Source organism: Lycorma delicatula, chromosome 3, assembly GCF_047948215.1.
Source record: "Lycorma delicatula isolate Av1 chromosome 3, ASM4794821v1, whole genome shotgun sequence".
Lineage (NCBI taxonomy): Eukaryota > Metazoa > Arthropoda > Insecta > Hemiptera > Fulgoridae > Lycorma > Lycorma delicatula.
This window is the reverse complement of record NC_134457.1, coordinates 78535782-78552251: the sequence shown is the minus strand read 5'-3', so window position 1 is coordinate 78552251 and position 16470 is coordinate 78535782. Positions and strand designations below refer to the sequence as shown.

The window sequence follows — 16470 nt, the reverse complement described above, 5'->3', positions numbered from 1 at the left end:
TTTAATTTTGCCTAAAGTTAAAAAAAACAACAGCTTATTAAATATTTGTAGTTATAATTATAATTTTAAATAATAAGTACTATTAAAAAGCGTTTTTTAGGAAAATAAATTGCATTATTTTCTTCGATGTTTTAATTTAATTCATATTTATTTGGTTACGATGTACACTTTAGTTATTTATGCATATAACTTCATCGAAGTCTAGCCTATATTGGTAATCTTATTAATCGTCGTTTTCACTTTCCTGGAGATTATAACTAGAATAAGCCATATTAAAGGTAAAAGTATGGTGGATCATATCAAATCTTTACATTTTAGAGTCCAACTGGTTCATCTAAACAAAAAAAAAAGAAACATAAGTATATATCAACGTACTTAAGTATGTCGCACTTCTTTTCGCCGTATTTATCAGCATTGAACGAACCGATTTTATTCAAATTTGGCTCAAATATTTCTATATATGAGGCTTTGATAATACAATTTTTTTTTTTTTTTAATTATGTAAGGGTTGGGGATATCACGAGAAAAAACTAGTTGTAGTGTCTCAGAAAAATTCCAATTTTCTTCAGAGGCATTTTATAGAAAACTTTATTAAAGCGAATTTGTTATCTACAATGCTAATATAAATAATTCAAATTTTTTAAAATTAATCCCTTACCTTTTCTTAAAATTGAAATATATGTTTATTTTTTTGTTCTTTTGCTGCTGAATTTCCCTTCGGTTTGAAAATTTTCAAACATTTTTTGTAAGTTTTATACTTCATATATAAAGCTGTCAAGAAATGTCTAATTTTTTTTATATTATCGACCCTGGACCTAAATGCACAGAAAGTTTTTTGAAAATTTTCATTTTCTTATTTTAGCCTTTTAAGGGAATATTACATTTAGAGAATTTCACTTAAGCAAATTTGTTAAGCTATATATGAATATCTTTAGAAAAGGTTTTCATAAAATTTATTCGCCACCTCTAGAAAATATATACAGCTTTTCGTTTTTTGGTTTGAACTCCTAAGTTTTATTGTAAAACAAAATTCTTTTTTGTATTCTCCTCATCACTTAAAGGGCTATTAAAATTAAATAGTTTTGGCACCTATATTATTATTTTCATAAAAGTTATACTTTACTTTTTAAGTATTTTCAAACTGTTCTCTTTTAAAGTAATTTTTTTTGTTAGTGTATACATTTTTATAAATAAATTTTCCCTAAATTTTCCTCACAGAGTAAGGAAGGCTCCTAAAATCATACATTATTTTATTCAAAATTTTGATCCTTAAATTTTATTTTGGTAATTATCATAATCAATAAAAAAGCAATCTATTGAATGAATTGACCAGTGTAGTTGGGAGAGTTATGCTATACTGTACCAGCTTTTTTGATTTTTTGGATGATAATTACTTTTAGATATATTTGCTCTTCTAATCTGCCCCCTCAGGCTTATTACAGCATTTTTATTGACTAAACGTATAACTTGCTTTAGATTAACAGTAAAGAATTAAGAGTGGTTATATTCCAGTTTTATTCCCTGTTAATCTTTCTAATTAACCCGTGTATTTTCATGTAATTACTTTATATTTGATAACTAACTGAAAAAAATTACCCTTTACTGATATATTTTTAATCCAATTTATCTTTAAAGTAAACATATAAAAAATTCTAAAATTATGCCGTAATTACTGGCTAATAATTAATCTTTACTCGCTATTTTTTCTCAGTTTGATTGTTTTGGATCAATAGTTATTTTTATCAGCTATTTTTCAAGAGCATTTTCAGTTTGGAAATCTACGTTCATTTTGTTTTTCTGTTAAATGTTTAGTAATTAAATTACATCAGGGATGAAATGGTGTTTGGGAAAAAGGTGCTTTAAAATATCATTGCGAAGGAAATTATTTTAATATAAACTATAAAGTTGTTATTGTGAATTGCTGCTCTTAAGACAAGGAACTGGCTATTCACTTTTTTTTTTGTAGATTACAGTATACTGTCTGAGTTGTTATTATATTTCTATTCTAATCAGTATGGACATTACATTTGTTGTGTTCAGACACTAACAATAGCAATTTTACCAGGTGTGGGAAAATTATGATGTGACCTGTGCATTGTGCAGCAAATAAGCTATGCTGGGTAATACAAGGTAGTAATAAAGTAAATTAATAAATGTTTCATTGCTTTATTTTTTCAAATCGGTAAGGAAATAGTTGATAATGATAAAAGTTCTTTTTTATTGTGCTTTTCTCATGAATATTAACTAATTTATTTTAAATACTCAAGACCTGTCTCTGTTATTTTTTGTGGCAGCTTGTTTATTGAAAAAATTAGATTTATTATGATTGCATTTTACACTGTCGATACATTGAACCCGTGTATTGTATTCCAAAATGTAATCAACATATCTAATAGTATAAAAATACACCATGAAAATAAATGTTTAAAAATGATTAAAATTTAAGTCCATCATTGAGAATTATTTTTATAGTAATCAGTATAAATTAATTATTATTAATTAATTTCAATTGTTAATGGCCATTTATGTATAATTTAATAATAATAATATAAAATGTCACTGTCAGAAGATTTCAGTAAGTAAGGGGAATACTTTAATTTTGATTCCAAATTGGTACATAAAAATATGTCTTATTAAAGATGGTGACATCTAGGATAATATCACAAATAATAGGTTGAAAACTACTGCTCTAGTTGATTTATCAAGTTTTACATAAATGATGATTACAGAAATGCAACTGAATATAAATAGTGCATTTTCCTGTTCAGATGAATGGAGAATTTATAAGAACAGCACATTTTTAATTAATTTTAAATTTCCTCTTTTGTAATAAATTTTCTTCTAATCTCTAATGATAATATTTCTGAGTCATGTAGGAAAGTGAATCTAATTTATATTGTATATCATTGCAGTTCAGTTGTTAGTATATTGTTTTAGAATTTTTTTATTTTTATCTGTAGGGGATCTAGGTTGGTGTTTGTATATTGTTTTATAGATTTTTATTTATATCTACAGGTAAACAAGTGTATGATTAAGACAAGGGGTGAGTTAACAGTAAAAGGATACCTAGTCAGTTAAAACTGTAATGGAATAAAAATTTTAATTTATGAAACAGAAAACTGATGATGTAGTAATTATGTTGGGATAAATGATTGGTGTAGAACAAAAAGTAATGGAGATTAGTATCATAGTCAAATGGCTGATGAGAATTATGTCCAATGTTCATACTGGCTGTTTGATAGCTATCTTTAATTTCTTTGGTACAGTTATCATGGCTGTAAATTCATTACGTATGGATTTGCAGCAGAAGTCTTCTTTGTTACAGAAGTTATATGTTCATTGCATACCTTTATTTTTATCACATTGCTTTGCTCATAATATATTCTTGGGTATTTTTTCAGATGTCTAGTTGTTAGCTTAAAAATATATTAATTTTGTTACTTATTTCTTGCATAGGGTAATGCGTCTACCATTATAGTTTAGCTTGTGGGTGTTTCTTAGGGAGACAGGAATTGGTTATGTAGTTAGTTATAAATTTAGGCTTAATACACATTATTAGAGTTTTCTAGGACTCTAAATCTACTGATCTATATTTAGTTAATAAATATCGCTGGTTTAATTCATTTTATTTTGATTCATATAGCTGATTGGTTTGATGATATTCTTTCCCACATTTCTTTCTATTTTGTATTAAACTTTCAATATATTTATTATATCTCAATCCTCAATCATCTGTTTTATACATAACTATTTTTGTGCTTCTCTACAGTTTTTATTTTCTACATGTTCTACATAAATTAACCAAAAGTAGGTATCTTAATAGAGGGTTTACCTATCTGGTTTTTCTCTTTACAAGATTTTGTTACTTCTTTCCTGTCCTACTTTACAAATGAAGATTTTGGTTTCAGGAAGTTAATTAGAAAAAACTAATTAAATAAAATATTTTTTTTTTTTATTAACTGTTAAAACTGATTAAAAATATAGTAATTATTTTATGTTTGTTGACTAATTACCTAAAGCTGATTATTTAATTACAAGAATTTTAATTGTAAATTCATAAACATAATTAATTAATAATATATGTTTTCATAGATAATTTTACACAAGTGTATATGTAAATTTATCATTTAAAATACATTATAAAATAGACACCAAAATTTTTGAAAAAATCTAAAGAATATAAAATAGGTTTTTAAAGAAGTTTTGAGTTAGAAGTTGATGATAAATTTTAACTTCTATTGTGTAAATTTGTAAGATATGTGGGAAATTTTGGTATCATCTCTTGTCATTGTTTTACTTTCTTGATAAAAAAAACCTATTTTTTGTGTTTACCAAAATATACTTACTAAATATTAAGATTTTATTTCAACAAAATGCTGGATATAGAAAAATTTTACCCATTCTAATGTATATTTTTTAATGCCAGTTTTTATAATAATTATGGTGGGTAACATTAACTGTAATGATAAAACAAAGCCATTTTTTACATCTCACCTTCCTATTTTGCTATTAATAATGTCTATGGTTAGCTTGAAAGTGGTACAATGTTAGTTGAATTTGGCTGAACTTCAAAACTCCTTAATTATTTAAAGTTGTTGATTTTAAATCATATGATAATGATGAACATGAAGTAAAACTATCATCTAAAATAAATAATTTTAGAATGTGATATGCAGAATGTAATTTAAATAATTTTTTGCTAAACAGTAATTTTTTATTCATTAACTTGATAAGAATATGTTTATAAAAATATTTTATTTTATTTCTGTTTACTATCACTGTAAGTTTATTCTGTAGGTATTTTTTTAGGTATTTAATTCTGAAATAATAATCTAAAAGAAATAAAAACCAGTAATTCCTTTTATTGAGATAAATTCGCCAACTGAGCTATTTTACTTCCCCTTCTGAAAAGAAGAAAAAATTATTAAAGGTAGTACAAAAAATGATGGACTATAAGAAGAAAACATAAAAACTATGATAAGTCTTACTTTCATTTGGGCTTGTGCCACATAGCATCAAAATTATATATTGTATCAGTTTTATTTTCAGTTATATTGTATTGTTTTATTTTCAACAAATTTTTAATTTTTAACAAATAGATTATGGGTCAGAATAATAAATAGGTTATCGATTAAATTATAATACATCGTGTTAAGTTATAAATTAAATATTTTAATTGTCATGAAAAACATATTATAATGCTAGATTTACTGATGTGCTGCTTAAATTTTTATTTAAATTAAATAATATGTATTTTTAAAATTATTAGTTCTATTACTTATTTTATTTATCTTTATTATGTATATTTTAAAATAAATTCTGTAGTTTTTCGTATACTAAAATAATATTTAAATTTTTATATAGTTAATTTTTAATAATGTGTAACAAATGCAAAATATAATTTTTTTATTTAGTAGAAAGTAAATATTAAACACTGATTTTTTTCATTGATTTGGCAAGCTGTGGAATATTCATTATCCATTGCTGAAAGTGATTTTAACCTCAACTCCGGATTTCCCTTTTAGGTATTTAATTCTGTAGGTATTACATTTAATGTATAAAGCAGTAGTGTACAGCTATGATTGACTGCATGCTATGACTGTAGCGCTGACTGCAGCCAAGTATATACTGCTATAGACCGCAGCAGTATCTGTTTGTGTAATTAATATGCTATTGTCATTAGTCACTAGAAATGGCAATACCATACAGTGTAACTGCATCTGATATTTGTTAACTTCTGTGATTTATTGGTACCAATTTATTAAATATAATTTTAGCGGTTGGTATTTTATCTTTACATCACACTCTCAATTTTCAGGATGCTATTATATCCTTTAATATGTTTGAGTTGCTATTGAACTATTGGATTTTAAGGTGTTTTCCATCTTACCTAGGATTCTGTATGTGTAATTTTGATTAAATAGACATTATTTTTATTTGTATTGTTTGTATAGGTACATAAAAAATCAATATTTTAATTAGACTGTTTTATTTCTTGGATTACTGAAAAAAAAGTGGAATAAATAAATAAAACATAATTATATTCGTTTAGGAGATTGAAATAATATTTTCTAACTGCTACTGTGTAATTCTTGTGTATTTTCATGTGGAAAAAAAAAATATATATAAATATATGCCATCAAAATTATCAATTTGGAATTATATATATAAAAAGCCTTCAAAATTGTCAATTTGGAATGACAAAAGATGGCAACCATCTTTTTGTTATTGAATGAGTAATAACATACTCAAGAGATTTATCATATCATTGGTATGTATCAATTATATGACTGGTGTGTGTCTCCTCCATCATATTATTATTTCAAGATAAACTTTGAGTGGCTGATTACTTTTATTTCCTTTTAGATTGCCCATCATTGTTGCTCTGCTCTATCTTCTTTGCACCGTCTGATCCTTCTAGCACTATTTAATACTTTCTTATGATGGTTTATCTCAGATGGTTGATTTAACTATCAAATATTAATACGATCAATCTTCTACTCTTGTTCACTCTTTTCATTACTTCTCCACTTTTCACTTTCTCTAATTTATAATTAGACAATATTAATTTGTAATTTTAATCAGAAACCACGATAATGAAAAAACAAGATGGCCGCCCTATCAGTTTAGGCCTACTTTTTGCAATAACTCTGTTATTTGTTGAGGATCTTTATGACTAAGGTGATGTTTTTTTGTTCACAAAACAATTCTTCATAATTTTTGTAATAAAACACAATTTAATAAATCTAATTCCTAAGATATTTAAGGTTAAAAAATTGAAAAAACCATTATTTTGAAATTTGTCAATGAAGAGTATCATTATTTTTTTCTTGTTTAAAAATGTTAGTTTAAAATAAAGTACAAAATTTATTGCATTGTCTCCGACCATTGTTGAAAAATAATTTTTTTCTTAAAAACCAGAAAATGGCGGACAGACAGAAATATATGTGTTTTCGGACCTGTGTTCATGGGACATTTTTTTCTTCAGTATGTTAAGTAGAATCACACTTCCTAGAGGTTGGCCTCATCTTTAAAGGACACCTTGTATTTTATGTCTGGGATGGTTTTAAACCTACACTCTGATATGTAGTGTGTAGGTGTTTTTTAAGTTAGGAGGATACATTTTGTTAAATTTAAAAAAAAAATAGAAAAGAGAGTTGGACATGAGAGAATGTTTTTTTCATTAAAATGACATCCAAGCAAGAAACTGGAGAGTATACTCTTCTTGGTTATTTTTTTGGTATTTGTGCAATCCCTTTACAATCCATTAGGAGTTTCCATTTTCAATATACAATAAATAACAAACTTGTTACATGTGCTTCACATGTAACAAGTTCACATTCTTTTACTTAAACATTTCTGGAAATTTATTAAAGGTTTATGTGTGGTTTATGGTTCATACTTTTTTTGATAATGCTAACCTGAATATTGTGAAAATAAATGATCATGAGGGGAAAATGCTCCATAGTAGCCAAAGATAAAAAAAAAATTGTATATCATGGTTTAAATGAAGAGTAAGGCTAAATTACCCTGTAACTTAGAAGGTTTTATTAAAAAGTAAGCTACATTCCTCAACTAACTTCATAACTAGCAGACAGACAATTTTCTGTTGAGTGCCCGTAGAAGTGTTTTACAGTTTCAGGAATGATAAAATCTTCAGTTTTTATAATTCATAAATGTAATAAAACAATTTATGTAAAACAAATATCCTGTATCAATTTATCAATTCATCAATTCTTTTTTTTTTTGTAATTTATGTTTATTATATAAATGATTTGAGATAATAATATTTGGTATATTTAAGATTCTCCAAATAAAGGTTATTTTTTACATTTTAGTATTTAAACTAGGTGTTATTTCAAGAATGTTAAAAATGTAAATCATCATTAATTTTATTTATAGAATTGTTTTAATAAGATTATGTGTTATGAGTCTGAATTAGATCAGTTGTCAAACTAGCCTGTTGTTCAGTGCTACAAATAAACTAAAAAATAAATCTGTTGTTTTGCTAGATCGAAAATTATCTCTTTTTGTGACTGCTTTACACAGTCTCTTCTTGTCTTTATGTTTGACTATTTTTATTTCTGATGTTAAACGATTTTGCATTTTCCTTTTAAAGTACCAGGAACTGTACAGTATGCATAAAATATTTGTTTTTACTTATACAGCAAGTTTATTTGTTGCTTGATCTTACTGTTCCATATTATTTTGTTTTATAAAATAGTAAAGCAGAAAATATTATGTACAGATTTTCATTTGTAATAAATTTTTTTTTTTTGTCAACTATTACATAGTAGTTCATATGATTATTTATTTTTGTTATCTCAATTTTATGCTTCATTTGCTTATTTTTTATTTGCATCATTAAATGTGATAGAAGTTATGACATGATTATTTAATTTAAACTTTCAGATAGATTTTTACAATGTTAACGTGATAAATACCAGTGTTGACGACTGTAAAAAATAATTAAAATAGATAATGAACTGATATTTTTTAATGTAGTCATAAAATTGATGTTGTTCAGTCACTGTAAAATGCTTCAAAATGTTACTTGAAATGGGTTTTTTTTAATTTTTATTGTTTTTAAAGCCAGATAGAAACATTTTTAAGATGTGGTAGTTGAAAAAACTATAGATTTAAAATAATTCTGTTCATTTTATATTTTGTTAATTTTAATTTTTGTTTGCATGTAGATTACATGGTTGTAATCTAAGCCATTGTAAATTACAATGGTTGACAAGAATCAAATGAAAAAAAACACAATTTCTTCATTTTGCTCCAGTGAAGTGTTTATGAGTATATACAATAATCTTTTCAGGTATATGAACTTTTAAAGCTTCCTATACTCTTGTCTGCAGTATTAGAAATTGAAGGCATGAAAACTTCAAAAGATCCTGTACGGTGGCGCAGCTGTAAAGTATATATCTATGAAGACTAAAAAGTAGAAAATAAAAAATATGTAAAAACTTTTTAAAAATTAAATGCACTAAAAAGTAAAAAATGAAAAATATGTAAACAAAAAATCTTTAAAACACCACTTAAAGTAAATGCACTAAAAGGTAAAAAGTAATTTTAGGACGGTATCCCAAAATGGATTTGACAAGAAGCTCTGATGGTGATATGTAAGATTATGTTAAAGTCATAATTTCAAATTAAAAATTTGATGTTTTTGCCAGTTTTTTTATATTCGTGATGAATGGACAAAGAGTAGGGTGCTCGTGTCAAAGTACAGATCTTTGCACCCCATTCATCAGGCCATTCATCATGCATATGAAAAAAATTGGCAAAAACATCGAATTTTTAATTTGAAGCAATGAATTTCACATAATCTTACATCTCATCATCAAAGCTTGTTGTCAAATTCATTCTGAGATACTATCTTAAAATTATTTTTTACTTTTTAGTGCGTTTAATTTAAGAGTGGTGTTTTAAACATTTTTTTACATACTTTTTATTTTTTATGTGATGTTTTAATGCCTGTATAATGTGTGATGTGTGTATATTTTTGAAAGTCAGAAGTATTGTTCATTATCTATTAGTTTTTTTTTAATTGATTTGAAAATTGAAATTCAAAAATGTTTTATAATATTGTAAAAATAGAATATTTTCATTATTTTGTTAAAATACTATACAGGATTTTTAAGTATGAAGTAAAGTGAATCGCAATCTTCACTAGTATAACAAATAGCTGTGTAAAATCACGTTTTATAACATAACATTTGAAAAACTTTCACTTTTCAATTGATTGTTATTTAACATTATATAATATTATTTGCAACTATGTTTTCATATCTGTACTGTTTTGTTTAGCTCATTTATAATAAAGATTCAGTATATTTTGCAATTTATTTTATCTTTAATATTTGACACTTTTACTTAGAAAATATAATTATTTAATTCAATTTAATTTCATTGTATCAGAATGCATGTCTATTACACAGATATTTTTTATATCTTTTATGTCATTATTGTGAAAAATATTTCTCTTAAATATTCATATGAAGTAATGTATTATATTTATACATTTTGCACTGTAACTATAAAAAAAATGAAAAAAAAAATGGTATAGCAGAATTTAGAGTCTTTGAAAATGCAGCTGGAAGAATGTAGATCAGGTATTACTGAATTTTAATGAAATTGTTGATAAGAATAAGTCAGTTTTCATTTGTAGAGCACAATGTTAATTAATATTGCATCCTTTATTTCAATAAAGGTTTGCATTAATATTGCTTCTAACTCTTTAAACTCGTCTTTTTTTCTATTCAGTTAAAATGAATTATTTGAAAATTAATCTAACCATTATACAAAAAAAATAATTTTCTAATGATAATTGATCAAAATCTCAACCTAATGAGTTTTTTCTCTTGCATCAAACGATTTTTATTCTAGTAATCAGTTCATCTTCACTGACACTAATATTAGTGTTTTATGGTGAAATTACTGCTGGAAATTCTTTTAAGTCAGGAAGATGTATGTTTAAATGCAGGATGTGATTAAAAAGCATATTAAATTTTAAACTATGTCTATTCATGTATATTTTCACTGTTATGTTTTTTTATGTTTGAACATTAATAATGTTCAAATGTGTTTAGTTGTGGACTTTTTTTTTCTCTACATTGTTATTATTATTAATGAATTTATGTTATGTTTCTACGTGATCTTACTGCAGAGTTCTTGTATATTTTCATTGTATCTTTATTTTAACTTCATACCATTTGTTCTATGTACAACTTTGTGGAGTCAGATTTATTTATTTTATCTATTCTACAGAACAGGGGCAAACTAGGTTGTTGGTATAGCTAGAACTTTTTTAATTTTGCAGTATAGGAGTTGTAGGAGGTAAAAATCATAAAGACAGACTGATAATACTGTAGATAAAGAATAGAATGTGTAAAATAGACAGCGCATGATTTAGTAAATATGGAGAGTTTAAAATATTATCACAAAACATAAAGTAATAGAGAATTGTATTCAGTGACTGATGATTCAGAAAAGAAATCCACTGGCATTATTTTTTCCTATTGTGAGCATGATGAACATAAAGATTTTAAAATATTTTGTTTTGTTTTTAGTCTTGAAAGCTACATTGTGTTTAGCATTCTTTCAGTTTGTTGCCCTTTTTTAGGATTTTTTGTTTATATATATTTTCATTATGTTTGTTTTTGTCCTTATTTATTTTATGTGAAATTGTATTTTAAAACACAGTGATGTATATCTGTTTGTGTGTTAGGTATTTCGTAGTGTTGTGTTCTTTACTGTCTGTTAATGGCATGGATGTTTTAACTGGTTTATAAAACACATTTCTAACTGCTAAGGGTTAATATCATTTTTAATTATTTTACTTTCCTGAAAGCTATGGTATACTATCTACCATAACAAAGAGAATTTTTTTTTTTTTGGAGTCTTACTCATTATCGTACTTTATCATTGATTCAACTCCGATTTTGATAAAATTATGAAATATACCTTATTTGGGACCTAAGTTATTCATTACAATTGAAATTCGACTGAAACACTTTTCACTGTCCTAGTATGTACCTCGTAAGTTACACAGTACTGCCACAAAAAATTTCAAAATTCAGTACTGTAGAAGTGTAAAATACATTATTTTTGGACAAAATAATTGGTTATTGGGTACATTTTCCAAATTTCACAGCCAAAATTTTGTATGCAAATAATTGTATATATTTTTATTTTTAATGGTAATTAGACTAGATTAGCGAGTGTGTGTTATGTTTGGTTAGATTACGTTGATTTTGTGTACTGACGAATCGTACATACATCAACATAACCCAACCAAACACAACCTACTCTCTCGCTTCGCTCGCTAACTTCGTCTCATTAACGTTAAATGTACAAATTATATACAACTTTAATAATATAAGTGAGTTCTAAGCAAAATACAATAAAGTTAATTATTTTTATTTTACCCTGATTAAAAATTAATTTTTAATTTTTACTTTTCCGTTTAGATAGCACTATAGCAGAGCTACAGCTGTAGAAGGGAAAGTATTGTAATCGGTCCAATTTGGGCATATGCGGTTTTCACCGGATCTTGACGTTTTGACCCAAAAAACCAGATTGAAATTTTCCGGATGTTAATGAACGTGTGTTCGGTGTTGGCCTGTTAATCACCTTATATCTCCAGAACTACTAGACCGATTTTGACCAAACTTGGTCAGATTAATTCTATATATGGGACATATAAGCCATTAAAATTTCAACCTAAAAGGTCAAGGGGTGAGGCTGTAGAATAAGGTCACCCTCAGTATCTCGAGATTTCGCTTAATTGAGGTCATATTTTTCTTAGGCATATTTATTAAAAATTAAAAAATAAGAATATCTGCAAAAAAGATTTTTCCAAAATCGCATCCCCACTTCAAAAAATGCTGCTGCAGTCGTTCTCTATGTTGTGACGTCACAGCGAGCGGTAGAATTAAATAAATGAATAATGTTTAAAGTGTAAAGAAGTAACTCGGGCTCTGTCTCGATCGGGACCTAGTCTAATGTAGACCCCAGTGTACGGTCTGTAGATTGGTACCGGGTAGACGAGTTGTACGGTAGACTGGTGTACAGTAGACTATTTATTTTATGTAAGTTGTGGAATTACCTTAGTTTAGTTAGTGCTAACCGTCGCCGCTTGTACCGCCACACCTGCGCGAATTAAATACTGTATGCGCGCGCGCTTTAGTCAAATTATTGAATTAAACGAAAAAATATTATACCTAAATAAAATTATAGATATATTGAATTAAGTTATGGGTGTGTAAGCCGTGCATCATAAACGACAGGAACATCGAACAAAAATTGGTAATTGTAATCCATTGGGCATTTTATAAACTATAGACGGGAAAGCCCTACAAACTGTGTCTTTAGCTTTTTTCGCCTTGAAATTCCGAAAAGTACTGGTTACTGTATACAATTATGAACTCAGCCTAACAGTCAACCAATTTAATATTTAAAGTTAATTAAACGAGGTTAGTGGCGTTAGGGATTATGTTATCATACGAAGTTGAGTATACGGAATCGTTAATTACCTAACTTAACCACGACATAAAACTAACGAAAAATTAAATTTCGCCTAAACCAAGTTAACTCGTTAAATAATGTATACTGCACTTAACCTAAATGAATAAACATTGAATTTCCTTTGACAAACAATTAATCTTTGACATAATAAGCTTCTTAACAACTAGTAACAAATATATACTAAATACTGCAAAAGATATCGATAGAATTTTATCAGTTTAAGTTAAAAAAATTACTTGAAAATATCGTAGTAGTACAATAAGAGGATGAGACCCTTTTTGTTTTCTGGACTCAGAGCTTCATGAAAAGTCTAGAAATGCAAGAAAAGGTCATTGGATTCTCTCTCCGTACATATATACGTGTTTGTTTTAGCATTTATTTGGTTTAATAATTTTGGATTACCTTGACCAAAAATCTTAAAATTAGTGTGGTGACTTGCATGAATGGGGTGCTGCTGTTTTGGGAGTTGGAGTCTCAAAAGGATGAGGAGACAGCAGAATATCAGGAATCACTAGGGTGTTGTAATTTGACTCTATGAGAATTTTACCCTTTCAGGGTTTTCCCAAAATGATGACCAAATTAAAAAATAACAATAGTGTTAATTAAAATTTTTAGTTTTCTTCAGATTTGGTGTTAAACTTTGTATAAATTTTATACAGAGGTATTTTATATTATATAAGCTATTGCTTGTTATTCTGCTTGTTTGTTTGTATTTTCGTATCGGCATCTAAAGAATAATGATTTGCCGAACCCAAAAATTTTATCAATATTTAAAAACTTTGCCAAAATTTATGAATAGAGATTGAAACATATCTAGATAAAAAAGAGAACATTCTTCAGTAAATTTAGCAATGCTGTTTAATCAATTAAACATTCTTTAATGAATATTTAGCTTTTTACTTCGTTGTAAGAAGTAAAGGAAGTATTGTAATCGCGAAAAATTTCGGTTTTCAATTTCAACGGAAATATCCATTTTGACCATTCCTGAATCCATTTTGACTAGTTTCGGCGTGACGTTTGTACGTACGTATTTATTTATCTCGCATAACTCAAAAACCATTAGCCGTAGAATTTTGAAATTTTGTATTTAGGACTTTGTAACATCTAGTTGTGCACTTCTCCTTTTGATTGCAATCGACTGGACCAAAAAGGTGTATACAGTCAAACCTCTAAATAAAGCAGGGTTTCAATTACGAAACATTTGGATTTTGGACTTTTTCTTAACTGCAGTAATAAGCCCTCGTTGAGAGATTTTCAACGATATATCAAAAGTGGTACTTATTTTCATTGGTTCCAGAGTTATAGCCAAATAAAGTTTTAATTAATGAAATATTTTGATCATATAAGGGGAAGGCAATATCGGTTCAAATCCGACTTCATACATATATGAATATATATGTATGTATATATTTCTTTTTAACTTTTTTTAAAATTTAAATACAATTATTTATTAATAATTATTAACATCTGATTGTACAAAAATTGTTAACAATAAGTAATAATTCAGTAATAACAGTACAAAAAACAAATATATATAAAAAAAAAAAATCAGAAGTTATTAGTGAAATAAAATTTTTGTACTTTTCATTTTAATTCAACAATTTTTATAGTCAGAAGTTAATAATTATTAATAAATCAATATATTTGAATTAAAAAAAAAGTATATGGAGTCAGATTCGAACAGATGTGTGCATGGTTACAGACCTGACACGTTCTCACTTACACCACATATCTACTTGAGTGTCATGAAACAAAATTAATATATAAACTAAATAAAATGCTGAGGAAAGTTACGTAAATGCATTAGAATGTTATTTTTTTTTTTACAAGGATTGGTTATATTTTGAACACCCTGATAGAATTATTTTTTTGTTTGAGTATGCAAGTGTAATAGAATTAATAAATAATACTGCAAACATTAAAACTTGGGGAAATGAAGCGCATACAAAGGTGATTTCAATTGCAGCTTCAAAAGATATTACGTTTATGAAGAAATAAAAAGTGACGACATGATTAAAGGAAGACTTTTAAATAATTACAAGATAGATGTGATTCAGGGCTATTGAATAAAAATAATTTTTTGTTTACAAAAAATACATTCAACAATGACAATGATTTAATATCCTTAAAGTGTATACTATACATACTGATGGTGGAACAAACATTGCTCATTATTTTGCAATTCTACCTAAAAGTTTGAATGCCATTTTTTTGAACTTTTGAAATCAAAGTATAGACGAGATGTCAAATGATGAACAAATGTTTTGTAGAATAGATAAAATTGTTAAGTTTTATCCGATTTTGTAAATATTTTGTCTAAAAGAAATTGTTTATTTTTGAGTTATTAATTTAAATGGTAGATATATTGACATTTATGTAGATGGAAATATATTTTGGTACTATTCTTTTAATAAATCTCATGTTATTGTCTGCTGTTTTTTTTTTTAACTATTTCTTCTTTAATACTATTAAGATTTTCTGTTCCATTCAGTTCATAGAGAATCATACATTTTCTTTTTTCTTCCTTATAGCAGATGAGAAGAATCAATTTATATAGAACAATATTATATTATTATCAGAGTAGTAGTGTAGTCAGATTGACTTGATTAATTATATTGCTGATGGCGATAATAATATAAATCTGATTCTGTTATATCTCATTTGTCTTTGTATGTAGAATGCTTACTAAGAAAGTCGTCCAAACAATGAATATCTTGCTGTCATTTAAATAAGAAAAAGGAAACTGAAATTCTATTCAATGTTATGTTTTATATTTCTCCCAGTTATATTTATATGTACTCTATTAAACAAAATCAAATGATATCCGTGTGAATCTTTACTGTCAGTTAAAATTATATAAATATTTGCATGCTGTATTTATGTATCTTGATGTACTGCTTTATCTCAACTGTTTTGCTTTAATTATTTAAATTACTCTTTGTTTTTTGTCATTCGTTTACATTCTATTGACACTAATTTGGCCCTAAGATTTTAGAGTTAAGATTTTTGTTTTTTGTTAAAACGTCTTTACTTTTCCCCACAAATATTATTTATTAATTTTTTTTTACCAAGTTTTTATGAACACCTTTAGTTGACTTATATGTAGTAAATATATTTTTAAACTTTTTTTAACTTTAACTTTTTTAACTATGTCTAACTTAGAACGCGTTAACCAACCTGTTCTTCTTAGTCTAATTTTGTTAAATGAGCAAAAAAAGAAAACTTTAATTATGTTTGGTTTTTATGATAATTATATTTATTATCACAATTACCCATAATAACTTGAATTATCATGCAAAATTTGCTTATTTGGTTTTGTTTTTATTCCGTTTTAAGGTTCTAACTATTAATTAATTGATCTGGTTCAGTTAATCTGATTAAAATAACTACCGCTTCTGCAATATTTTTATTTTTATTTTATCTTTATTTTGCAGATGG

General features: G+C 26.4%; 1 protein-coding gene across 6 annotated transcripts in view; it reads left to right on the top strand.

Moving 5' to 3' along the window:
- Positions 1 to 16470, top strand: part of LOC142321720 (glutamine--fructose-6-phosphate aminotransferase [isomerizing] 2-like) — a 138878-nt gene that overhangs the window by 36148 nt on the left and 86260 nt on the right. For 5 of the 6 annotated variants that reach the window (XM_075360028.1, XM_075360025.1, XM_075360026.1 and 2 more), the window contains exon 1: positions 3013 to 3043. The exons of the other annotated variant lie outside the window; for it this stretch is intronic. In XM_075360028.1, coding sequence (XP_075216143.1) covers positions 3028 to 3043 — 16 coding nt within the window. In that variant the 5' untranslated portion in view covers positions 3013 to 3027. Of the gene's footprint in view, positions 1 to 3012; positions 3044 to 16470 lie in introns of those variants that run through there. 6 annotated transcript variants of the gene reach the window in all.